General features: G+C 44.3%; 1 protein-coding gene across 2 annotated transcripts; it reads left to right on the top strand.

Moving 5' to 3' along the window:
* Positions 1-27,611, top strand: STOML1 (stomatin like 1). Of its 2 annotated transcripts, none has more exons than XM_069765738.1 (7): positions 1-218; positions 3,621-3,727; positions 5,887-6,036; positions 7,953-8,066; positions 9,491-9,701; positions 26,599-26,739; positions 26,828-27,611. In XM_069765738.1, the coding sequence occupies exons 1-7, from the start codon at positions 143-145 to the stop codon at positions 27,025-27,027; spliced, it is 999 nt and encodes a 332-aa protein (XP_069621839.1). In that variant the 5' UTR covers positions 1-142; the 3' UTR covers positions 27,028-27,611. The 2 variants fall into 2 exon arrangements, with proteins under 2 accessions (XP_069621839.1, XP_069621838.1); XM_069765737.1 differs by having other exon boundaries at positions 2-218; positions 7,863-8,066.
* The last annotated feature ends 364 nt before the right edge of the window (positions 27,612-27,975 follow it).

The raw sequence follows: 27,975 nt of genomic DNA on the forward strand, positions 1-27,975 counted from the left end.
CACTCCTCCTGTGCTCCCTACTAACTGACCAGGAAGAGCTGTCGTTTACGTTTACCGTCCTGGCCGCAGGATGGAGGGGCCTCCAGCTGTCATGGTTTCCGGTGCTGTCCCCGCACTACGCTGTGTGTAAGCAGCAGGCACCATGTGGGAGCAGTACAGGTACGCGGCCTTACCTCCCACAATAGAGGGACCCGCAGCATCGCAGTCTGCAAAGTCAGGTAATGTGTCCTGTGCCAGGAGTAATGGGCAGCTGGGAGGGAGCCATCCAGGAGCCCCGAGCGCCCACGGACGGGGCCACACCTGCACATTGCCCCTGTAGGGGCCTTATGTCTGGGGTGTCATTCTCTACTGTATCTGTAAGTGCAGGCCACAATGATTGCTCTCCTTCCTGGGTCCCTCTGCCACCTCTGACCGTTCAGGAGGTGGTCGGGGAGATTTGCTACAAATTCTAATCCATTCTAGAAACAAAAATAAACGTGTGTGAAGGCGGCCGAAGGCTGGAGGTGCATTCCTGTACAGCGTGTGCGCTAAATATCTGCTGGGTGTGGATCCCACCAACCTTAAGATGTCACCGTAATATCCCTTTTATTTCAAAAATCAATAGTTCACATGAAAATCAGCAACTTTGTAATAGATCTTATCAGAGAAGTTGGCTCCTTTCTCCTCCAGGACTGATCAGTCATTATCAATCTGCAGCCAGTGAAGACTCACCCATTACTGAGATAGGAGCTGGCGGCTGCTACTGGTGAGTCTATGTAGATGGGAGTCAGGAGCTCTGTCTCTACCGCCTCCTGTCATACATAGACTCATCAGTAGCAGCCGCCATCTCCTATGTAGATGGGAGTCAGGAGCTCTGTCTCTACCGCCTCCTGTCATACATGGACTCATCAGTAGCAGGCGCCATCTCCTATGTAGATGGGAGTCAGGAGCTCTGTCTCTACCGCCTCCTGTCATACATGGACTCATCAGTAGCAGGCGCCATCTCCTGTCGCCTCCTACTCATCAGTAGCAGCCGCCATCTCCTATGTAGATGGGAGTCAGGAGCTCTGTCTCTACCGCCTCCTGTCATACATAGACTCATCAGTAGCAGCCGCCATCTCCTATGTAGATGGGAGTCAGGAGCTCTGTCTCTACCGCCTCCCGTCTACATAGACTCATCAGTAGCAGCCGCCATCTCCTATCCGTAATGGGAGAGTCTTCACTGGCTGCAGATTGATAAAGAACAATCAGATTTCCCTGATAAGATATATTACAAAGTTGCTGATTTTCATGTGAACTATTGATTTTTGAAAAGAAAATTAAAATGACGGTGACTGTTTATATTGTACATTCCAGTGGATTGTGTCATTGTACCTGAGTGCTTCCTCCAAACGCCGCTGTTTTACTGATTCTGAAACTGCCTTTGCCTTCTAATAAGGGATCATGCAAACATCCGTGGATTTCAGTCCAATCACGACCGTAGCATGTATTTCTATGAGGCTGACACTCTTGGGTCGGGAGATTGGACCGATTTGCACTGATGTCTGAATGAGTCCATGTGGTGCAAATTTTCCCTTCAACCATATACCCCATAAATGATGTCATAGAGGACAAGGCCCACAGATAAGTCCCGTGGTATACACCCAGTTGATTGAAGGGGAAATTTGCATCTTTATTGCAGGGGAGCATAGCTTTGGAACAGAACTGTATGGAGGAACAAGAAGCACTGCTCCAGAATAAGGCCATGTTCACACGTTCCTGATTTCCCTGCTGTTTTTTCTGCACTAAAAACCGCAGCTCTTGGCAGAAAACGCAGGTGCGTTTTTTGATGCGGTTTTTTATGCAGTTTTCTCTGCAGAGTCTGTGTGTTTTTCTAGGAAGTTTTTTGTAGGTTTAAAATGGCTGAAAATACCCTACCCCTAACCCTAGTTCTAACTGTAGTGGGGGGGAAAAAAAAAAATAAATTCTTTATTTTATTATTGTTACTACCTATGGGGGTGATAAAGGGGGGGTCATTTACCTTTTTTTTTATTTTGATCACTGTGAGGTTATCACAGTGATCAAAATGTGCCTGGAACGAATCTGCCGGCCGGCAGATTCGGCGGGCGCACTGCGCATGCGCCCGCCATTTTGGAAGATGGCGGCGCCCAGGGAGAAGGCGGCCAGACGGACACCGGGAGGCCCGGTAAGTATAATGGGGGGCGTCGGAGCACGGGGGGGGGGTGGGATTGGAGCACGGGGGGGCAGCCACACTCCGCCCACGCACTTCCTGCTGCAGCGGTTCTGCACCACAAACCGCAGAAAACCCGCAGATATTTTTACTGCGGGTTTGACCTCACAATGGAGGTCTATGGGTGCAGAACCGCTGCAGTTCTGCACAAAGAAGTGACATGGTACTACTTTTTTACCGCAGCTATTCAGCGCGGCTTTTTTTTAGTGCATTTCCGCATCATGTGCACACTGGTTCCTGTTTTCCATAGGGTACATTGTACTGTACCCTGCATGGAAAACAGCTGCGGACCCACAGTGGCAAAATCGCGGCGGTTCCGCAGTTAAAAACGCACTGTGTGAACATGGCCTTAGAGAAATAGCGGCAGTAGGATTAGGTAGTTCCGTTAAAAAAAATGTGAAAGGACCATTTTATAGTGAATCTGTCTGTCTTAAAGACAAATACAGAAATACCTTTATCATGGCAGTACTGAGAAATCCACATTTGGGTTGATATGAAAATGAGGCAAAAGGGCTATAGTAGATCTGAAGTCTCTGTCACTCCAGCTCTATGCCACGTCCTGCACTGCCTCCTTCTGTTTGAGGCCGATGAGCTGTCAGTCAAGCAGGGGGAGGCAGAGCTGGGTAGAAAATAGAGCTGGAGTGACAGAGGCTTCAGATCCACACAGCCCTTCAGCCACACTTGCATGTCAGATCAATCACTGATTCCTCAGTAATGGAGGAGCAGACTGGCTATGTATAGTTACTGATGGATTTGTCTGTGAAATAGCTACACGTGCATTTAGTGTGAAATCCTGCTGACAGATTCCATATAAGAACTAGGCCTGTCATGCACTAATGTAAGGGACAAAGATAGCCGCACACATTCGCTCTATTTTCTGCTTCATTTGAATAGAGAGGGCTCACATACATGACAACCTCTTTTTTGCATTGGTGCGGGACAGGGACCATTTCTTGAAATACGAGCAGATTCCTGAGGTGCAAGTACATTTTAAGAATAAAAAGCTTTTAAATTGGGTACCCAAAAAAGAGGTTCTCCGCTGGGGCTGTCACATTGAATGACTTGAGCACAGTTTGGGATTCATTTTGTCTTCTCTTCTGGGTAAATCAGAAACAGACAGAAATGTTGCATGGGCATGTCGAATAAAAGGCATTTTCGTACTCGATACCATAAGACTCCTGCGTGGACGTAATTCCGTGGAGAAGAAATTGACTGCATGACTTACCGGTAATTGTCTTGCTGGCAAACCTCCTGTAATGTTTCGGCAGAGGCATGAACCCATTATAAGAGCCACAACTCGAGAAGCTCTTGCCGTTCGGTTTATTAATAGAGTTTCGGAGGCGTTAGTATGATGCAGATGCTCATTCTTGTGTAGATATAGGTGTAATTGGAACAACTTGCTTCTCCACAGATCCTTCTAACTCATGGTTGACGTGGTGCTGTCACATTTGGATTACCTGCCTTTCCTTTGTAGTTCTTCTCATCACCTTCCCCATATCCATCTGGTGGCTCCTTAAGGTAAAGCAAACCAGGATCTTACCCGGAGCAGAACTGCGTCTGTTCTATGCCGGCACCCTCAGTCTACACATCAGAAAGTGACATGTAGCAATATAAACTCAATTGTGTTATAATAATGTTATATTATGAAAATGTCAGCAATGTTATAGGCAATAGACTTCTAGCAATAAATCCTCATCATTTGTTGTGCTGCTTTCTGATAAAATTTGGTTACATTTCTCAAAATTTCTAATGTTGCGTTTGGATCACAGCAGTGGTCCGCGGAGTTGTGTTGAGCTCAGTTAAAGGGAATCTGTCACCCCATTTTAGGCCTATAAGCTAATCTGGGTCCGGCGCCTCCCGTCTTCATATGATGACGTCCCCTTCTTTGCTTCCTGTCGCGGCGCAGGCGTACTTTGTCTTCCCTGTTGCGGGCAGCGCAAAGTACTGACCTTTCCCGGCGCCTGCGCACTGCAGTACTTTGCACTGCCCTCAACAGGACAGGGCAGATAAAGTACACCTGCGCAGGAGCCGCGGCAGGAAGCAAAGAACAGGACGTCATCATATGAAGATGGGAGGCGCCAGCATGGACCTACGTCGCCCATCAGACCGGACAGCATCGGGACCGCCCCTGGGTGAGTATAATATAACCTCTTTTTCTTATCTTTTAGGTTACATCGGAGGCTTATCTACAGCATTACAGAATGCTGTAGATAAGCCCCTGATGGCGGTGGCCTTATTTAGCTTATAGGCCTAAAATGGGGTGACCGATTCCCTTTAAAGGGACTCTGCTTGAACAGATATTCTGTGCTGACAAAGTCCAGACACTCGGTGCATCACGGTGGGGTCAAACATTTAGGTGCACTTTCCCATCTGCTTGTTTTCCTTATCCCCCTTCTTTGATTTATAGTTCTGGCTTCATAGAGGCAGAGAGAGATGGAAAGTAGTAGATGGGATGATGCACTTAAATGATTGGCCCCGCAATGATGCACTGAGAGTCCGTACTTAGTTTGAACAGTCGTTCTGTGCTGTCCCTTTAAATTGTATAGACTGTAGCTGTCACTCAATCGGAAATTCACTCTAGAAAATGTCTCCTGTTACAGGTTCATCCTCTGAGTAGTCCTCACACATTCGGCCTCTACTGTAGATGTGGGCATTGAATTACATTCCCTGAACAGAATGTCCTTGGCAGCTTTCTGTTGTGGCCCCTCTGACAACCCTGTCAGCAACAATGGAGTGTCTGAGATCCGGAGAGAGACCCTGGCTGCCGTCTGAGCATCCTTCTCCGACAGGGACTGAATGTCAGATGCATTATGATAGAGGGTGCGGTGGTTCTAGGGATGACCATCCGGAGCCATGGATATGGAGGGAAGAGACCGGCCCTCTATGCCAACCGTGCCCACCAGAGCCCTCCCATGATTGCCTGGAAAGTATTACGTGCAGTCAAAAACCTAGCTAGGCCTCAATGACGCTTATAAGGTGTTTTTGTGCCCTCTGTCTTCTTGTAGCAATCCCTCCATATCATGCAAAGTATGAAAACGTGATGCAGATAATTAGCCACCACTGTTTTGTCTCTCCGACCCGCCATTCCTGCCTTTTAGCATTTAAAAATAAAAAATATTGTACGCAGCCATTTATGTATATTATATACTAGCTTATAATGAGGGCCAAGCTAGAGAACATATGGTCACATTTGTTCTGGGGCATTATAAAAAAAATCTATGTTGGGCAAAGGGTATATATTGGGTATGAATATACACAGTAAAGTGTGAGGATTATACTGTGCTACAAAGTTTGTGTTAGTTAAAGTAATATATATATATATATATATATATATATATATATATATATATATATATATATATATATATATTAGGAAAAAGTAGAAGTTAAGTTTTTAATTTTTTTAAAAATAGGTCTTGTTTTGGTACCACATTAAAGGGCTAGTCCCATTTTCTGTCTTCAGTAGGGCACGTTTTCCTAGCCTCCTGTCTTTCTCATTGCTGGGGGGTGTGGGTCTGCCTGTCTACAGGTGTATGGGAGAAAGTGGGGAAAATAGCTGTTGAACAAATGAGTGTTGAGCCAGCGACCTTCTACGATTGATGTGTATCTTAATAGCCACAATGGCATTCTATCCTAAGAATAGAGAACGTGAATTTAGCATAATTTTATATCAACAGATCGTTCCAGATTATGAGAGGGTAGTGACATTCCGCCTTGGTCGGGTACGACCACCCAAAGGTCCTGGACTTGTCCTGCTGCTCCCTCTCATTGACCAATTTCAGAGAATAGACATGAGAACAAGAGCATTCAGCATACAGCAGTGTAAGGTGAGAACTCCAGGATTATATCTGTTTGAATACCAATTTGTAGAATGTGGTCCCAATTCATCAAAGCTTTTACGCTAGGATTCTGGCATACAAAGTCTTAAAAAGTTGCAAACTTTCGTCGCAGTGTAAGATTGTATTCAAATTTTGTGACTTAATGGTCCCATGCAATTGCCGCTCAGATAATGCAGGTGGCACTGTATGAGGTGTGGCAACCCTTGCCCATCAAATTCATGACCAGCGTCCGCATTCCTTACTTTACAAATCTTACTCAAGTCCCCGAATGGAGTAAGATTTGTGGCAATGTGTACACTACTTTTTAGACGTTCCGGATTCATGAAGAGGCATGCCTCTTAATAAATTGGGAGCGTCTGGCTCCAGCACGCCTCCTTATCAAGACTGGCTGACAAAACACCAGTCTTTATCAATGGGACCATTATCTTTAAAATACTCATGGATGTACTCTTACAAGATATATTTTCTACTGGGCACATAGAAATAGGAAAAACAGATTAATTAAACCAAAAAAAAAAATTTCCCCAATGGGATCATGAAATGTTTTGGAAATTAGAAAGTAAAGGCAGTTGTATATAACCAAGAGGAAACCCCTAATAAGTGTTACTTAAACAGAGTGATGCATAATTTGTACAACTTTTCTGTACACAAACAATTATATACCGTATTTTTCGGACTATAAGACGCACCGGACCATAAGAAGGAAAATAAGAAAAAATATATATATATCATATCATACATACATACATGCATACATACATACATACATACATACATACATACATACATACATACATACATACATACATACAGGGGTCCGTCTTAGGCCGGGGTCACATTTGCAAGTGCCATGCGCGAAACTCGCGCATCAATACCCAGCACTGCCGTCGGCACTCGGAACAGGAGCGTTCAGCTGCATTGAAATACATTCAGCCGCACGCTCCGGTCCTGAGTGCCGGTGGCAGTGCTGGGTATTGATGCGAGAGACTCGCACAAGTTTCTCGCATGGCACTCACAAGTGTGACCCCGGCCTTATAGTCCGAATTTAAGGTACCTTACCTGGGGGGTGTGGTGAAGCTGGGTTACAGGAGGCATGGTCCCTACCTCAGGAACCCCGGCAGTGGAAGAAGTGGAGCAATGCTGTGGGCACTGAGTGGGAGAAGTGGGTGCCCCAGTGGTGCGATGCTGCAGGCCTGGTGTCGGCGGTGAGGCAGAGCAAAGTGCTTTGCTTTTCCGGCAGCCATTTTCTTGAAGCTGTGGGCCACTTATGGCGGCGCATGCACAGACTGGCATCTCTGCTCAGGGCAAGTGCAGACTCCATGGGCTTCAGGAAAATGACCGTCAGAGGCAGCACATGCGCAGACTGGGATCTCAGCTGGACCAAGATCCCAGTCTGCGTATGTGCCACCTCTGGCGGCCCATGGCTTCAGGAAAATGGCCACCTTGAAAGCAATTCACTCTGCTCTGCCTCACTGCCGACACCAGGCCCGCAGCATCGTACTGCTTCTGCCTCATCCGGCTTCTTGAGGAAGGGAGCCTGCCTACTGTGAACCCGCTCCACCACCAACACACCACCAATTATCCCCCCCAAAATTGGAAGGGGGGGGAGTGCGTCTTATAGTTTGAAAAATATGCTACTTAGAAAGGAGATGAAGAGAAAATGTGTTTAGCTTGTGTTGGTTATTTAAAAAATAAACAAAAAAAATGAGGATCAAATACAGAACTGTGAACACTTCAGGGTTCTCAGAAGGACGTGTTTTTAAAATTGTAGATTTGAATGACTTTAGATGATGCAGAGATTCTTATATTTTCAGGTAAAGTCTCGGGATGATGTGTCGGTATCTGTAGGAGCTGATGTCCAGTTTAGAGTGTGTGATCCTATACTGTCTGTGCTGTCTGTCCAGGACCTTAATGTTGTTATCCAAAACTCGGCAGAAAACCTGTTGGCGCAGAGCTTAGGCCGCAAGTATCTCAGAGAGATCTATGGTGACCGTATGAGACTTGGAGAACATTTTAAGGTTAGTTGATGTGAAAACTAAAATAAATTTATAATCCTTAAAGGAACCTGTCACCCCCCAAAATTGAAGGTGAGCTAAGCCCACCAGCATCAGGGGCTTAACTACAGCATTCTGGATCCCCGATGTATCCTAAAAGAGGTTAGATTATACTCACCCAGGGGCGGTCCCGCTGCGGTCCGGTCCGATGGGTGTCGCGGTCTGGTCCGGGGCCTCCCATCTTCATCAGATGACGTCCTCTTCTTGTCTTCACGCTCCGGCGCAGGCGTGCTTTGTCAGCCCTGTTGAGGGCAGAGCAAAGTACTGCAGTGTGCAGGTGCTGGGCCTCTCTGACCTTTCCCTGCGCACTTCAGTACTTTGCTCTGCCCTCAACAGGGCAGATAAAGTACGCCTACGTCGGAGCCGCAGCGTGAAGACAAGAAGAGGACGTCATCTGATGAAGATAGGAGGCACCGGACCTGGACCTCCCCTGGGTGCGTATAATCTAACCTCTTTCTCATCTTTTAGGATACATGAGGGGCTTATCTACAGCATTACAGAATACTGTAGATAAGCCTCTGATGCTGGTGGGCTTAGCTCTTCTTCGATTTTGGGGGTGACTGGTTCCCTTTAACAATCAAGAATTTGCTGCATATGCTAAATTTACAAGTTGCAGAACTTCCTCCAAATCAATAACTTAATTTAATTATAAATGTATATAGTGTATATGTGAAAGCAATGTAATCAGCATTAAGGCATTTGGTTCCCAAGGTGGCCATAGCCTTCACACTAAGGTCGGTCAAACTCACAGATTTTTTGGAGGGTGGGTCAATCATGTTTGGCCACTGTTGTGGGGTGATATGGATCATGTGGATGTTCCACATGCTAGATCCTTTGTTCTGAAGACAGATCAGCCATCAGTGGTGGTGTGCAGTAACTGCGTAGGTCCTCTCCCCATTATTAATATAAGCACACTCAGCCAAACCAAGCGTGCATGTGCATTGAAAGGTAAGAGGAGGGAGAACTGTTCTGCTGCAGTTTAATGCAAGTCTTAAATCTAAGCGAGCTGAGGGAAAACTTGTCCAGCATCAGTAGGATTAAGTGCAGTAAAAACCAAAAGCATTTTCCTATTCTCAGTCCTGACGTTGGCCACCTTTTTATTCTTCTTGCTTAATTGGACCCTGAACTGAAGTGTGGTGTGTGAATCTGAGAGCCATCTGATTGCCCTCCTATGTCAATGAAATCTAACCTAACCGCTCTCTTTCCCCTCACTGCTGTGCGAACATTGGAATGACAAGTGCGGCTGATTTTTAGCACCACTGTAAATCCACAGCTGTATGGAGCAGCCATGTTGCTAAACAACTTGTGCTCAGGAATTGCAAACACAATAATTTGTGCTTAAAAATATCCAGAATTTTTCTTCTGACGTCTGGTCCTGTGCTTTCTAGGAGGACATAAATGAGCAGGTGAAGCAGTTTGGAGTTTTTGTAGAGTGCGTGGACCTCCGAGTAGAAACTGTCCCACGACCTCAAGAAGAGCATGTGAATGTTCCCCTCTACCCCCAAGTTGTAAATCCCAATGGTGGATTTGAGCAACTGATCATGCAGGTTGTGTCAATGGCCAAGGAGGTTTCAGCTACAGATGAACAGCCATCTACAGGTGTGACGGTTCTTGGGTATTTCTATATGTTCTACTATAATCTATATATATAATTGTCTAAGGGGTACTTCCATCTTTCTGTCCTCAACTTCCGTAACGGAAATCCCGTGTCGCTGATTGGTCTCGGCAGCTGCCTGTCATGGCTGCCGCTACCAATCCGCAATGGGCACAGTCCGATTAGTCCCCCCCTACTCCCCTGCAGTCAGTGCCCGGCGCCCGCTCCATAATCCCCTCCAGTCACCGCTCACACAGGGTTAATGGCAGCGGTAACGGGCCGCGGTGTAACTCACTCCATTACTGCCGCTATTAACCCTGTGTGTCCCCAACTATTTACTATTGATAGCAGAAAAAAGAAAAAAATATATACCAGCTCACCTGTCGGCATGTATTGTGGGGAAGCACGGATAACGTGTAGTCATCACGTGAGCAAGCAATCCAAAAAAGAGAAAAAAATCCAGCTTCCAAAAACTTACAAATTTATTCAGGATAACAGGCAAAGTTCAGTCCAATCCAATAAATTACATAGTGAAGAGTAGCAAGCAACGCGTTTTGAACAATGGTATGTTCTTTCTCAAAGCTACTGCATACATGTGGCAGCAAGGTTAAATACCAGCTGTCACCAATGAGAATTACTCTGTCGATCACATGATAAACAGAGCAAATCATCTAGTTAAAAATCTTGTATTTACAAAAAAACAAAGAATAACTTGAACAACTTACAACAAAATAAACAAAGAAAAACGCAAGAAAAACATAATAGTAACATAGTTAGTAAGGCCGAAAAAAGACATTTGTCCATCCAGTTCAGCCTATATTCCATCATAATAAATCCCCAGATCTACGTCCTTCTACAGAACCTAATTGTATGATACAATATTGTTCTGCTCCAGGAAGACATCCAGGCCTCTCTTGAACCCCTCGACTGAGTTCGCCATCACCACCTCCTCAGGCAAGCAATTCCAGATTCTCACTGCCCTAACAGTAAAGAATCCTCTTCTATGTTGGTGGAAAAACCTTCTCTCCTCCAGACGCAAAGAATGCCCCCTTGTGCCCGTCACCTTCCTTGGTATAAACAGATCCTCAGCGAGATATTTGTATTGTCCCCTTATATACTTATACATGGTTATTAGATAGCCCCTCAGTCGTCTTTTTTCTAGACTAAATAATCCTAATTTCGCTAATCTATCTGGGTATTGTAGTTCTCCCATCCCCTTTATTAATTTTGTTGCCCTCCTTTGTACTCTCTCTAGTTCTATTATATCCTTCCTGAGCACCGGTGCCCAAAACTGGACACAGTACTCCATGTGCGGTCTAACTAGGGATTTGTACAGAGGCAGTATAATGCTCTCATCATGTGTATCCAGACCTCTTTTAATGCACCCCATGATCCTGTTTGCCTTGGCAGCTGCTGCCTGGCACTGGCTGCTCCAGGTAAGTTTATCATTAACTAGGATCCCCAAGTCCTTCTCCCTGTCAGATTTACCCAGTGGTTTCCCATTCAGTGTGTAATGGTGATATTGATTCCTTCTTCCCATGTGTATAACCTTACATTTATCATTGTTAAACCTCATCTGCCACCTTTCAGCCCAAGTTTCCAACTTATCCAGATCCATCTGTAGCAGAATACTATCTTCTCTTGTATTAACTGCTTTACATAGTTTTGTATCATCTGCAAATATCGATATTTTACTGTGTAAACCTTCTACCAGATCATTAATGAATATGTTGAAGAGAACAGGTCCCAATACTGACCCCTGCGGTACCCCACTGGTCACAGCGACCCAGTTAGAGACTATACCATTTATAACCAACCTCTGCTTTCTATCACTAAGCCAGTTACTAACCCATTTACACACATTTTCCCCCAGACCAAGCATTCTCATTTTGTGTACCAACCTCTTGTGTGGCACGGTATCAAACGCTTTGGAAAAATCGAGATATACCACGTCCAATGACTCACCGTGGTCCAGCCTATAGCTTACCTCTTCATAAAAACTGATTAGATTGGTTTGACAGGAGCGATTTCTCATAAACCCATGCTGATATGGAGTTAAACAGTTATTCTCATTGAGATAATCCAGAATAACATCCCTCAGAAACCCTTCAAATATTTTACCAACAATAGAGGTTAGACTTACTGGCCTATAATTTCCAGGTTCACTTTTAGAGCCCTTTTTGAATATTGGCACCACATTTGCTATGCGCCAATCCTGCGGAACAGACCCTGTCCCTATAGAGTCCCTAAAAATAAGAAATAATGGTTTATCTATTACATTACTTAGTTCTCTTAGTACTCGTGGGTGTATGCCATCCGGACCCGGAGATTTATCTATTTTAATCTTATTTAGCCGGTTTAATAATACATATTATAGTTGCAATTCAGTAGTGGAAGATGATCTCTCTCCGCGCATTCAGACCTGCAGGGTAGCAGGTATTCAGGCAGAACATCCAGTATGCTTCACGGGTCATTAAACGTCTCTTGAAATCTCCCCCTCTCGCTGATAGTTTAAGTTTCTCAATGCCGATGACTCGCAGAGATGCCGTGCTCCTCTGATGACAGGTAATAAAGTGCTTAGATGCAAATGACATAGGATTGATTATCATTAACAGAAGTAATAATATCTGTAATATGTTCAGAAATGCGAGTTTTGAGCATTCTTGTGGTGCATCCTATATAACTCAAATTACATTCTATACATTTAATCATGTAAATTAAATTTTTACTACTACAATTAATGAACTGTTGTATTTTAAATTGTTGTTTGTCTTCACTGTCGTAGAAAAAATGTGCAGTGTTAGAATGGGCACACGTCCTGCATCTAGAAGCACCACAGCGATAAAACCCACTGGAATGTAACCAGGTGCACAATGGGTTAACGGAGTTGAAAAAACTTGGAGAAAGAGTATCTGAAAGAGTGGTGGCTTTTTTTGCTACTACCTGACACCCTGACGATAAAATGGTAGAAAGTGTCTCATCTTCATACAGAATGGGAATATTTTTAAGAATCAATGATTTAATATTGTTGTATTGAGGGCTATATTGAATAGAGCAAATCACTTTTTGATTCTCAGTATTGCTACTATTTTTTTTCTTTTGGTCTTATATCACATCGTTTTTTCTTTTGAACAATTTTCCTAGCCCTATTTAGCGACCAATTAGGATATCCCCTCTTTTTAACTTTTCACAACATGTATCTATCTCTTGTCTTAAAGCCACAGCATCACTACAATTTCTGGTGATTCTATTTAATTCACCTACTGGTATTGACTTAATAGTGTGACTTGGGTGGCTACTAGAAGCATGTAAAATGCTGTTACCAGATAGAGGTTTGTAATACGTAGAAGTGGTGATGGTCTCATCAACAGTGCCACATAGTGCAAGATCCAAAAATGCAATCATATGGGGATCAGTACTGCATGTAAAACGAAGATTGAGCGCATTTGAATTAAAGTAGCTCAGAAGCTCTGGTATGGCAGATACATTACCACTCCAGATAAGGAGCGTATCATCTATGTATCTGCCATACCAGAACACATAAGACAGAAAAGGGTTGTCATCAGAATACAAAAACAGTTCCTCCCAGTAGGACATAACCAAATTGGCTATCGAAGGTGAGTGCTTACCGCCCATAGAGACTCCCTTACATTGAAGATAAAACTGTCGGTCAAAAGAAAAATAGTTATGATTCATCAGAAAAAATACAGCTTGCGTTATAAAATTACATAGATCATTAGTGTAATTACTGTATTTATCTAGATGGAATTCTAACGCCTGAATAATGACTTTCTGTGGTATGGACATGTAAAGAGAAATGACATCACACCCAATCCAATGAAAATTCTCCTTCCATGTAATATTAGAGAGTTGATATAAAACATCTTTAGAATCTCTCAAAAAACCTGGAACTCTCATAACTAAAGGCTGCAGCAACGAATCCACCCATTGACTAAGGTGCTCAGTCAGAGATCCTACACTAGAAATAATAGGACGCATTGGAGGGGGTACAATTTCCTTGTGGACTTTGGGTAAACCGTATATAGTGGGGATGACAGGATGGTTAACTTTTAAATATTCCATCTGTGTTTTAGTCAGCACACCCAGTGCTACACCATCATCCACCAAACAAAGCAGCTCTTTTTTAAAAGAGACTGTGGGATCTGTAGATAGTTTTTTTTTATATGTGGTTTTATCATTTAGTAAATCATTCATCTGATCTCTATATGTAGCAGTGTCCATCACCACAATTAAGCCACCTTTGTCTGCTTTTTTTACAACTATTTCTTTCATATTTTTGATCTCTTGAATAGCTTTGCGCTGCTTATAATTAAGATTGCCAGTATGCACCTTTTGTTTAACACACATGTCTAGAGATCTTAGTTCCCATTCAATAACAGTTTGAAATCTGTCCATGCACTCTACTCTTGATTGGACAGGATAAAACCTGGGATTTTTTGTGCATAATTGATCAGCTTGATGTACATCTTTATGATTGGATAAATTGATCATATTTAGCTCATTTAAATTTTTTAAAACACATTGTTCATTAAACCTCAAACCACGATATTCATTCTGAATGTTGGGATTCCATAGTTGTAGCTCCAGATTCACTATAAAAAAAATTTCTCTTAACAGTTAAATTGCAGATGAATCTATTAATATCCAACAGTGTGTGAAACAGATCAAATCGTCGATCCGGTGCAAATTTCAATACTAGAGAGAGAACTTGTAACTGTTCCACTGTGAGATTGCAACTTGAAATATTTAAAACATTAGAAAAATCACCTTGAGAAGATGGTATTATTTCCTGTTGCGGGTAGCCATTCTTGTGTTTACTGCTATGCTTGCGGCCCCCGCGCCTCTTGCGTTTTTTGAATGCTGTCTTGTTGATCTACGGTAATATGTATTGTTCTCAGTATAATAATAAATAATAATCTTTATTTTTATATAGCGCTAACATATTACGCAGCGCTTTACAGTTTGCACACATTATCATCGCTGTCCCCGATGGGGCTCACAATCTAAATTCCCTATCAGTATGTCTTTGGAATGTGGGAGGAAACCGGAGTGCCCGGAGGAAACCCACGCAAACACGGAGAGAACATACAAACTCTTTGCAGATGTTGTCCAAGGTGGGATTAGAACCCAGGACCCCAGCGCTGCAAGGCTGCTGTGCTAACCACTAAGCCACCGTGCTCAGTATTGTAACTTGTACTCACATCTTCATTAGCGCTCTTAACGGCAGAATCCATATCTGAGGAACTAAAAGAGACTCGACGCTCAGATGCATCGGAGGAGTAGTTAGTACGTTTGAGAATCGGGCGAGGGTTTTTAGATGATTTTTGCCACCTGCCCCACTCATACACCTGATCCATTTGATAGTCTCCCAGATCTCGCTGGAATTTACTCCCTTTGCTATTCATAATTGCATCTTCTAATTTGGAAACAGGCTTTTTTATATTTAAAAGTTCATCATTAAATTTCACATTATTTTCACTTTCCAAACTAGTTTTTAAGTCATTCATCTCTGATTGGATGTTTTTTAGTCTCAAGTCATCATGTTTCATAATTAGTTGCATGAGTTGAATGGAACAATTACCGTATATACTCGAGTATAAGCCGAGATTTTCAGCCCAAATTTTTGGGCTGAAAGTGCCCCCCTCGGCTTATACTCGAGTCACGGTAGTGGTGGGGTCGGCGGGTGAGGGGCTGAGGGCGCTGGGGTATACTTACCTAGTCCCAGCGATCCTCGCGCTGTCCCTGCCGTCCCACGGGCTTCGGCGCTGCAGTTTCTTCCTCTCTTCAGCGGTCACGTGGGACCGCTCATTACAGAAATGAATAAGCGGCTCCACCTCCCATAGGGGCGGAGCCGCTTATTCATTTCTCTAATCAGCGGTGCCGGTGACCGCTGATAGAGAAAGAAGCTGCAGCGCCGAAGACAGGAGGGGACAGCGCGAGGATCGCCAGGACTAGGTGAGTATAGCATATTCACCTGTCCACGTTCCAGCCGCCGGGCGCCGATCCATCTTCCCGGCCGGCGCCTCCATCTTCCCGGCGTCTCTGCTCTCTGACTGTTCAGGCAGAGGGCGCGATGACGCATATAGTGTGCGCGGCGCCCTCTGCCTGATCAGTCAGAGCAGAGACGCCGGGAAGATGGAGGCGCCGGAACGAGACGCCGGGAGCTGCAATCAAGGGAGGTGAGTATGTGTTTTTTTTTCTTTATTGCGGCAGCGGCGGCACAAATTTATGTGGAACATCTATGGGGCACAGTGAACGGTGCAGAGCACCGTATATGGCACAGCACAGCTATGGGGCACAGTGAACGGTGCAGAGCACCGTATAAGGCACAGCACAGCTATGGGGCACAGTGAACGGTGCAGAGCACCGTATATGGCACAGCACAGCTATGGGGCACAGTGAACGGTGCAGAGCACCGTATATGGCACATCTATGGAGCACAGTGAACGGTGCAGAGCACCGTATATGGCACAGCACAGCTATGGGGCACAGTGAACGGTGCAGAGCACCGTATATGGCACAGCACAGCTATGGGGCACAGTGAACGGTGCAGAGCACCGTATATGGCACAGCACAGCTATGGGGTACAGTGAACGGTGCAGAGCACCGTATATGGCACAGCACAGCTATGTATGGGGCACAGTGAACGGTGCAGAGCACCGTATAGGGCACAGCACAGCTATGGGGCACAGTGAACGGTGCAGAGCACCGTATATGGCACAGCTATGGGGCACAGTGAACGGTGCAGAGCACCGTATATGGCACAGCACAGCTATGGGGCACAGTGAACGGTGCAGAGCACCGTATATGGCACAGCACAGCTATGGGGCACAGTGAACGGTGCAGAGCACCGTATATGGCACAGCACAGCTATGGGGCACAGTGAACGGTGCAGAGCACCGTATATGGCACAGCACAGCTATGGGGCACAGTGAACGGTGCAGAGCACCGTATATGGCACAGCACAGCTATGGGGCACAGTGAACGGTGCAGAGCACCGTATATGGCACAGCACAGCTATGGGGCACAGTGAACGGTGCAGAGCACCGTATATGGCACAGCGCAGCTATGGGGCACAGTGAACGGTGCAGAGCACCGTATATGGCACAGCGCAGCTATGGGGCACAGTGAACGGTGCAGAGCACCGTATATGGCACAGCGCAGCTATGGGGCACAGTGAACGGTGCAGAGCACCGTATATGGCACAGCACAGCTATGGGGCACAGTGAACGGTGCAGAGCACCGTATATGGCACAGCAATGGGGCACAGTGAACGGTGCAGAGCACCGTATATGGCACAGCACAGCTATGGGGCACAGTGAACGGTGCAGAGCACCGTATATGGCACAGCTATGGGGCACAGTGAACGGTGCAGAGCACCGTATATGGCACAGCACAGCTATGGGGCATAGTGAACGGTGCAGAGCACCGTATATGGCACAGCACAGCTATGGGGCACAGTGAACGGTGCAGAGCACCGTATATGGCACAGCAATGGGGCACAGTGAACGGTGCAGAGCACCGTATATGGCACAGCAATGGGGCACAGTGAACGGTGCAGAGCACCGTATATGGCACATCTATGGGGCACAATGAACGGTGCAGAGCACCGTATATGGCACAGCTAGGGGGCACAATGAACGGTGCAGAGCACTATATGGGGCACACCTATGGGGAAATATGAACGGTGCAGAACACTATATGGCACAGCTATGGGGAAATAATGATCTATTTTTATTTTTGAAATTCACCGGTAAATGCTGCATTTCCACCCTAGGCTTATACTCGAGTCAATAAGTTTTCCCAGTTTTTTGTGGCAAAATTAGGGGGGTCGGCTTATACTCGGGTCGGCTTATACTCGAGTATATACGGTACTTAAAATTGAATTCCACTCTTTCACAAATTCCTGAGAAAATATAGTAGTGGGAATTTTCTTTAACCGCAATCCTCTTGGGATCATGTCTTTGCGTACATAGTTATCCAGTGTAGTAAAGTCCCACCATATTTTCATTTCATTAGTCATCAGTTTTTCCGGTTTCAAAATGTCCAAACTGAATGTATCTGATTCAGAATTTACAGCTGCAGAAGATGCATCTAATGTAAATAGTTGAGCAGCTTTACGTGCTCTTTCTGGACTTTCACTCATAATCTGGAGTGGTAATGTATCTGCCATACCAGAGCTTCTGAGCTACTTTAATTCAAATGCGCTCAATCTTCGTTTTACATGCAGTACTGATCCTCATATGATTGCATTTTTGGATCTTGCACTATGTGGTACTGTTGATGAGACCATCACCACTTCTACGTATTACAAACCTATATCTGGTAACAGCATTTCACATGCTTCTAGTAGCCACCCAAGTCACACTATTAAGTCAATACCAGTAGGTGAATTAAATAGAATCACCAGAAATTGTAGTGATGCTGTGGCTTTAACCCCTTCCCGACCCATGACGCCACGTAGGCGTCATGAAAGTCGGTGCCAATCCGACCCATGACGCCTATGTGGCGTCATGGAAAGATCGCGTCCCTGCAGATCGGGTGAAAGGGTTAACTCCCATTTCACCCGATCTGCAGGGACAGGGGGAGTGGTAGTTTAGCCCAGGGGGGTGGCTTCACCCCCTCGTGGCTACGATCGCTCTGATTGGCTGTTGAAAGTGAAACTGCCAATCAGAGCGATTTGTAATATTTCACCTATTATAACGGGTGAAATATTACAATCCAGCCATGGCCGATGCTGAAATATCATCGGCCATGGCTGGAAATACTAATGTGCCCCCACCCCACCCCACCGATCGCCCCCCCCAGCCCCCCGATCTGGCCGGTACACTGCTCCGGCTCCCCTCCGTCCAGTGCTCCGCTCCCCCCCCCCCGTGCTCTTGTCCGCTCCCCCCGTGCTCCAATCACCCCCCCGTGCTCCAATCACCCCCCCTGCACTCCGATCCACCCCCCCCGTGCTCCGTTCCACGCCCCCCGTGCTCCGTTCCACCCCTCCCGCGCTCCGATTTCCCCCCCCCCCCCCGTGCTCCGATTTCCCCCCCCGTGGTCCCCCCCCACCCCATCATACTTACCGATCCAGCCGGGGTCCCGTCCGTCTTCTCCCTGGGCGCCGCCATCTTCCAAAATGGCGGGCGCATGCGCAGTGCGCCCGCCGAATCTGCCGGCCGGCAGATTCGTTCCAAAGTGCATTTTGATCACTGAGAGAGATTATATCTCAGTGATCAAAATAAAAAAAATAATAAATGACCCCCCCCCCCCCCCCTTTGTCACCCCCATAGGTAGGGACAATAAAAAAATAAAGAAATTTTTTTTTTCCCACTAATGTTAGGGTTAGGGCTAGGGTTAGGGTACGGTATGTGCACACGTATTCTGGTCCTCTGCGGATTTTTCCGCTGCGGATTTGATAAATCTGCAGTGCTAAACTGCTGCGGATTTATGGCGGATTTACCGCGGTTTTTCTGCGCATTTCACTGCGGTTTTACAACTGCGATTTTCTATTGGAGCAGTTGTAAAACCGCTGCGGAATCCGCACAAAGAAGTGACATGCTGCGGAATGTAAACTGCTGCGTTTCCGTGCAGTTTTTCTGCAGCATGTGTACAGCGATTTTTGTTTCTCATAGGTTTACATTGAACTGTAAACTCATGGGAAACTGCTGCGGATCCGCAGCGTTTTCCACAGCGTGTGCACATACCTTTAGAATTAGGCTATGTGCACACGGTGCGGATTTGGCTGCGGATCCGCAGCGGATTGGCCGCTGCGGATTCGCAGCAGAGTTCCATCAGGTTTACAGTACCATGTAAACATATGAAAAACCAAATCCGCTGTGCCCATGGTGCGGAAAATACCGCGCGGAAACGCTGCGTTGTATTTTCCGCAGCATGTCAATTCTTTGTGCGGATTCCGCAGCATTTTACATCTGTTCCTCAATAGGAATCCGCAGGTGAAATCCGCACAAAAAACACTGGAAATCCGCGGAAAATCCGCAGGTAAAACGCAGTGCCTTTTACCCGCGGATTTTTCAAAAATGGTGCAGAAATATCTCACACGAATCCGCAACGTGGGCACATAGCCTTAGGGTTAGGGTTGGAATTAGGGTTGTGATTAGGGTTATGGCTACAGTTGGGATTAGGGTTAGGGGTGTGGGGGGGTTAGTGTTGGAGTTAGAATTGAGGGGTTTCCACTGTTTAGGCACATCAGGGGTCTCCAAACGCAACATGGCGCCACCATTGATTCCAGCCAATCTTGTATTCATAAAGTCAAATGGTGCTCCCTCACTTCCGAGCCCTGACGTGTGCCCAAACAGTGGTTTACTCCCACATATGGGGTATCAGTGTACTCAGGATAAACTGCGCAACAATTACTGGGGTCCAATTTCTCCTGATACCCTTGTGAATCTAAAAAAATGCTTGCTAAAACATAATTTTTGAGGAAAGAAAAATAGTAACATAGTAACATAGTTAGTAAGGCCGAAAAAAGACATTTGTCCATCCAGTTCAGCCTATATTCCATCATAATAAATACCCAGATCTACGTCCTTCTACAGAACCTAATAATTGTATGATACAATATTGTTCTGCTCCAGGAAGACATCCAGGCCTCTCTTGAACCCCTCGACTGAGTTCGCCATCACCACCTCCTCAGGCAAGCAATTCCAGATTCTCACTGCCCTAACAGTAAAGAATCCTCTTCTATGTTGGTGGAAAAACCTTCTCTCCTCCAGACGCAAAGAATGCCCCCTTGTGCCCGTCACCTTCCTTGGTATAAACAGATCCTCAGCGAGATATTTGTATTGTCCCCTTATATACTTATACATGGTTATTAGATCGCCCCTCAGTCGTCTTTTTTCTAGACTAAATAATCCTAATTTCGCTAATCTATCTGGGTATTGTAGTTCTCCCATCCCCTTTATTAATTTTGTTGCCCTCCTTTGTACTCTCTCTAGTTCCATTATATCCTTCCTGAGCACCGGTGCCCAAAACTGGACACAGTACTCCATGTGCGGTCTAACTAGGGATTTGTACAGAGGCCTGTACAAATGATTTTTTATTTTCACGGCTCTGCGTTGTAAACGTCTGTGAAGCACTTGGGGGTTCAAAGTGCTCACCACATATCTAGATAAGTTCCTTGGGGGGTCTAGTTTCTAAAATGGGGTCACTTGTGGGGGTTTCTACTGTTTAGGCACACCAGGGGCTCTGCAAACGCAACGTGACACCCGCAGACCATTCCATCAAAGTCTGCATTTCAAAAGTCACTACTTCCTTCTGAGCCCCGACGTGTGCCCAAACAGTGGTTTACCCCCACTCATGGGGTATCAGCGTACTCAGGAGAAACTGGACAACAACTTTTGGGGTCCAATTTCTCCTGTAACCCTTGGGAAAATAAAAAATTCTGGGCTAAATAATTATTTTTGAGGAAAGAAAACGTATTTATTATTTTCACGGCTCTGCATTATAAACTTCTGTGAAGCACTTGGGGGTTCAAAGTGCTCACCACACATCTAGATAAGTTCCTTTCGGGGTCTAGTTTCCAAAATGGGGTCACTTGTGGGGGGTTTCTACTGTTAAGCCACATCAGGGGCTCTGCAAACGCAACGTGACGCCCACAGAGCATTCCATCAAAGTCTGCATTTCAAAACGTCACTACTTCACTTCCGAGCCCCAGCATGTGCCTAAACAGTGGTTTACCCCCACATATGGGGTATCAGCGTACTCAGGAGAAACTGGACAACAACTTTTGGGGTCAAATTTCTCCTGTTTCCCTTGGGAAAATAAAAAATTGCAGGCTAAAAGATCATTTTTGAGAAAATAATTTTTATTTTTTTATTTTCATGGCTCTGCGTTATAAACTTCTGTGAAGCACTTGGGGGTTCAAAGTCCTCACCACACATCTAGATTAGTTCCTTTGGGGGTCTAGTTTCCAAAATGGTGTCATTTCTGGGGGATCTCCAATGTTTAGGCACACAGGGGCTCTCCAAACGTGACATGGTGTCCGCTAATGATTGGAGCTAATTTTCCATTTAAAAAGCTAAATGGCGTGCCATCCCTTCCGAGCCCTGCCGTGCGCCAAAACAGTGGTTTACCCCCACATATGGGGTATCAGCGTACTCAGGACAAACTGGACAACAATATTTGGGGTCCAATTTCTCCTATTATCCTTGGCAAAATAGGAAATTCCAGGCTAAAAAATCATTTTTGAGGAAAGAAAAATTATTTTTTATTTTCATGGCTCTGCGTTATAAACTTCTGTGAAGCACCTGGGGTTTAAAGTGCTCAATATGCATCTAGATAAGTTCCTTGGGGGGTCTAGTTTCCAAAATGGGGTCACTTGTGGGGGAGTGCCAATGTTTAGGCACACAGGAGCTATCCAAACGCGACATGGTGTCCGCTAAAGAGTGGAGCCAATTTTTGATTCAAAAAGTCAAATGGCGCTCCTTCCCTTCCAAGCCCTGCCGTGCGCCCAAACAGTGGTTTACCCCCACATATGAGGTATCAGCGTACTCAGGACAAATTGGACAACAACTTTCGTGGTTCAGTTTCTCCTTTTACCATTGGGAAAATAAAAAAATTGTTGCTAAAAGATAATTTTTGTGACTAAAAAGTTAAATGTTCATTTTTTCCTTCCATGTTGCTTCTGCTGCTGTGAAGCACCTGAAGGGTTAATAAACTTCTTGAATGTGGTTTTGAGTACCTTGAGGGGTGCAGTTTTTAGAATGGTGTCACTTTTGGGTATTTTCAGCCATATAGACCCCTCAAACGGACTTCAAATGTGAGGTGGTCCCTAAAAAAAATGGTTTTGTAAATTTCGTTGTAAAAATGACAAATCGCTGGTCAAATTTTAACCCTATAACTTCCTAACAAAAAAAAAATTTTGTTTCCAAAATTGTGCTGATGTAAAGTAAACATGTGGGAAATGTTATTTATTAACTATTTTGTGTCACATATCTCTCTGCTTTAACAGAATAAAAATTCAAAATGTGAAAATTGCGAAATTTTCAAAATTTTCGCCAAATTTCCGTTTTTATCACAAATAAACGCAGAATTTATTGACCTAAATTTACCACTAACATGAAGCCCAATATGTCACGAAAAAACAATCTCAGAACCGCTAGGATCCGTTGAAGCGTTCCTGAGTTATTACCTCATAAAGGGACACTGATCAGAATTGCAAAAAACGGCAAGGTCTTTAAGGTCAAAATAGGCTGGGTCATGAAGGGGTTAAGACAAGAGATAGATACATGTCCAAGTTTTTTCAACTCGGTTAACCCATTGTGCACCTGGTTACATTCCAGTGGGTTTTATCGCTGTGGTGCTTCTAGATGCAGGACGTGTGCCCATTCTAACACTGAAGACACAAAAGAGAATAGTAAAACCAAAAACACTCAGTTTGAAAAAAATGTTGCAGTAATCCGCAAGTGCTAGTAAAAGATGTAAAAAACAGGGTATTTGGTTGATACGTTTTTTGCAAAAAATGTATACTAAGCTGCTCTACCAATCTTCACGGTATACCCTTATCAGAGCAGTCCTAACTAATGTATGCAATCCCTATCTGATGTATTTAAAAACCTGATCATCTGTATATAACCTGTGTGAACAGGGTTCAGAGAGGAAAAATCCATGTGTGCATACAGGGTAGAACAGCTATTGTGCAGATAGCCCAAGAGGAGTGGTGGAACTCCCCAGTCTTGTAGACACGAGAACAATTATGGAAACATGAAAACATGTTTACCCTTATCGGGGTATACCGTGAAGATTGGTAGAGCAGCTTAGTATACATTTTTTGCAAAAAACGTATCAACCAAATACCCTGTTTTTTACATCTTTTACTAGCACTTGCGGATTACTGCAACATTTTTTTCAAACTGAGTGTTTTTGGTTTTACTATTCTCTTTTGTGTCTTCAGGTTTCTTGGTGGTGTGTGAACATGATCCTACAGACTTGTTCACTGTGCAAGTAGCCCATGTGTTCATGTTTCCATTCTAACACTGCACATTTTTTCTACGACAGTGAAGACAAACAACAATATAAAATACAACAGTTCATTAATTGTAGTAGTAAAAATGTAATTTACATGATTAAATGTATAGAATGTAATTTGAGTTATATAGGATGCACCACAAGAATGCTCAAAACTCGCATTTCTGAACATATTACAGATATTATTACTTCTGTTAATGATAATCAATCCTATGTCATTTGCATCTAAGCACTTTATTACCTGTCATCAGAGGAGCACGGCATCTCTGCGAGTCATCGGCATTGAGAAACTTAAGCCCCCGTCACACACAGCGAGATCGCTAGCGAGATCGCTGAGTTTTGTGACGCAACAGCGATCTCAGTAGCGATCTCGCTATGTGTGACACGTACCAGCGATCAGGCCCCTGCTGTGAGATCGCTGGTCGTGTCGGAATGGCCTGGGCCATTTTTTGATCGTTGAGGTCCCGCTGACATCGCTGAATCGGCGTGTGTGACGCCGATTCAGCGATGTCTTCGCTGGTAACCAGGGTAAACATCGGGTAACTAAGCGCAGGGCCGCGCTTAGTAACCCGATGTTTACCCTGGTTACCAGCGTAAAAAAACAAACAGTACATACTTACATTCAGCTGTCTGTCCCTTGCCGTCTGCTCCTGCACTGACTGCTGGCCGTAAAGTGAAAGTGAAAGCACAGCACAGCGGTGAGTCACACAGCGGTGAGTCACCGCTGTGGCTGTGCTCTGCTTTCACTTTACGGCCAGCAGTCAGTGCAGGAGCAGACGGCAAGGGACAGACAGCTGAATGTGAGTATGTACTGTTTGTTTTTTTACGCTGGTAACCAGGGTAAACATCGGGTTACTAAGCGCGGCCCTGCGCTTAGTTACCCGATGTTTACCCTGGTTACCAGCGTAAAAAAACAAACAGTACATACTTACATTCAGCTGTCTGTCCCTTGCCGTCTGCTCCTGCACTGACTGCTGGCCGTAAAGTGAAAGTGAAAGCACAGCACAGCGGTGAGTCACACAGCGGTGAGTCACCGCTGTGGCTGTGCTCTGCTTTCACTTTACGGCCAGCAGTCAGTGCAGGAGCAGACGGCAAGGGACAGACAGCTGAATGTGAGTATGTACTGTTTGTTTTTTTACGCTGGTAACCAGGGTAAACATCGGGTTACTAAGCGCGGCCCTGCGCTTAGTTACCCGATGTTTACCCTGGTTACCGGGGACCTCGGGATCGTTGGTCGCTGGAGAGCTGTCTGTGTGACAGCTCCCCAGCGACCAAACAGCAACGCTGCAGCGATCCGGATCGTTGTCGGTATCGCTGCAGCGTCGCTAAAGTGTGACGGTACCTTTAAACTATCAGCGAGAGGGGGAGATTTCAAGAGACGTTTAATGACCCGTGAAGCATACTGGATGTTCTGCCTGAATACCTGCTACCCTGCAGGTCTGAATGCGCGGAGAGAGATCATGTTCCACTACTGAATTGCAACTATAATATGTATTATGTTTTTCTTGCGTTTTTCTTTGTTTATTTTGTTGTAAGTTGTTCAAGTTATTCTTTGTATTTTTGTAAATACAAGATTTTTAACCAGATGATTTGCTCTGTTTATCATGTGATCGACAGAGTAATTCTCATTGGTGACAGCTGGTATTTAACCTTGCTGCCACATGTATGCAGTAGCTTTGAGAAAGAACATACCATTGTTCGAAATGCGTTGCTTGCTACTCTTCACTATGTAATTTATTGGATTGGACTGAACTTTGCCTTTTATCCTGAATAAATTTGTAAGTTTTTGGAAGCTGGATTTTTCTCTTTTTTGGATTTACTATTGATGCTGCCTATACTACGTGACTGGGCAATATACTACGTGGCTGGGCAATATACTACGTGGACATGCATATTCTAGAATACCCGATGCGTTAGAATCGGGCCACTATCTAGTGTGTGTCATAGATGTAATTCCGTGATCGAGGAATAAGCTAGATAAGAACATTGGGGTGATGTATAGAATCGGCACAGTTGTTTGGAAGCAAATCTTAGCTTACAAATTTGAGGAGAGAGTCCTCTGTAGTTAACCCCATCTTACTTGTCAATCCCATTCAATGTTGCAGCCTGACATTTCCTAATTTTCCAGCTGTTCATTCTAATTCTTCAGTTAAGTGCTTTCTATCATTCCTCTCTCTATATTATGTTCCTACTTTTCATCTCGTTGAGTCTTTGTACTCTCTGTACCTAATAGATATTTCTTTATTCTCCTTCTCCTCTGTTGAGAGCTCTGTGTTGGTCAAACCAAAAGATGGGTGATGAGCTGCGATCTCAGGACAACCACTTTTAGGATCTTTTATTAATTCACTATAAAACTGTAGTAATAACTCTATAAGGGTAGGTTCACACTAGGTGTTTTTTTTCAGCAGCAAAACCTGACCTCTTGGCAGGAAACAAGCTGCAGAAAAAAAGCATGTTTTCCTTGTTTTTTTCTGCTGCGTTTTTTGCTGTGGTTTTGGCATGTTAGATTTGTCTCTTGTGAATGCTAATAAAGTTTAGTGTTGGGGGAGAAGGGGGGGGGAGTCCTAGTCTATGGAATTAGTTTTTGGCACACAAAAAATCAGTTAAACCTGACAACTGCTTTTTTTGTGCATTTTTTTTTTCCAGCGTTTTTTAACCACCCATCCATTTCAGTGGGTGAAAAACGCTGAAAGAAGTGACATGCTCCATTGTGCAAAAAAAACATGCAAAGCACAAAATACTGATGACAAAAAAAAGTGTGTGTACATGAGGTTTCTGCAATCTCATAGACTTTGCTGGCACTGGAAAATGCAGCTGAAAATTTGCATTAAAAGAAACGCTGCAAAAACACTGCATAGTGTGAATTTAGCCTAAAGATTAATGCAAGTTGTTTTGTTGCTGTTCCAGATCTCTCGTTACAGGAGATGATGTCACGTTTGGAGGGAATCTTGTCCGAATCATTGGTATCTGACATCGGGTCTTCATATCAGCTGTATGTGATCGAAAAAGATGGCATGAGAACTGCATGTTTCCTTGATTTAACCACAGGTAGATACATTGACCGTCAGGAGGTTCTTCTGCCTGTGCAGACTGTTCTCTCGTTTCTACATCACTTTCCACCATTTCCTTCCTGCAGGGTCTGGGCTTTCTGGAATGGGAGTCCTCTCTAGTCCCCCTGATGTTACCTTAGAAGTTAAAGAAGCAGATCTCCTTTCTCTCATTAAGGGTGATTTAAGTCCCATGACTGCTTACACAACAGGTCGCTTACGTGTCACAGGAAATCTACAGACTGCTATGCAACTAGGGAAAGTCCTACCCAAAATAATGGGTTCCTGATGCAGTTTCAAAGTTTTTTGGTTTTTATAATTTTTTTTTTTAATGTGGAATAGTTACGGTATTTATGAAGTACTTTATTTATTATACTTGTATAGCGCCATTAATTAATCATCACTGTCCCATTAGGGCTCACAATGTAGGTCCCTATCAGTATATCCTTAGAGTGTGGGAGGAAACTACAGTAACCGGAGGAAACCCACACAAACTCTGGGAGAACATAAAAACGTTTTGCAGATTGATATATGGAACTTTAGCATTGATTTTTTATTTTGTCTTTTTTTAAGCACATAACATTGATATTGACAAGATATCAAGCAAATATATACATGCTCTCGATGTATATCTTTATATTTGTAAGGCTTTAGATTTGGCCCACACACTTCTAGATACTAGAAAAGTAATGACGCTTGAACAAATGCTGCAGCACAAAACTCCAATTCTTTTCATAGAAACTTTATGGTAAGGCAAACTAAATCACAAAACTGTTGAATTAGCAAATTATAATGTGTTTATATACATGTAATGATTTGTATCTGTTTATAACTTATTAATGAAAACAAATTAAAAGACAAATGTCAAGCAAAGTTTTACCATTTATTTAACTGTTCTTTTACATCAACAATGTAATTGTAGAGACAATAAATGTAAAGGAATTGGAACCTAATAGCATGAAAGAGATGAAAAATATTTCTGTTCATAGAGGCAAGCAAACTCTAAAAATTCATGTAGTGATCCTTAGGATCTTCCCCTCCAGATTACAGACTTTTGGGCAGGCTAACTTCCTGCTGGCAGGGAGATTGATTTTCATGCCGATAGCTACATGTAAATTTGGAGATGGGTAAAGCTTACACCTACGGTTTGCACATATAAGATATATAGAGCATGTTATGTTTGCATAAATTATCTGCAGCGTCTGAACGGCGTCTTATAAAACTCTAAAGAATTTAC

The sequence above is a fragment of the Ranitomeya imitator genome, chromosome 4 (assembly GCF_032444005.1).
Source record: "Ranitomeya imitator isolate aRanImi1 chromosome 4, aRanImi1.pri, whole genome shotgun sequence".
Classification (NCBI taxonomy): Eukaryota; Metazoa; Chordata; class Amphibia; order Anura; family Dendrobatidae; genus Ranitomeya; species Ranitomeya imitator.

Coding starts and splice junctions, on each gene's coding strand:
- STOML1 (XM_069765737.1), top strand. CDS start 143: ATGTGGGAGCAGTACAGGTACGCGGCCTTACCTCCCACAATAGAGGGA. Junction 219..3,620: donor ATCGCAGTCTGCAAAGTCAG/GTAATGTGTCCT, acceptor GCTTCTCCACAG/ATCCTTCTAACTCATGGTTG. Junction 3,728..5,886: donor CCATCTGGTGGCTCCTTAAG/GTAAAGCAAACC, acceptor TTATATCAACAG/ATCGTTCCAGATTATGAGAG.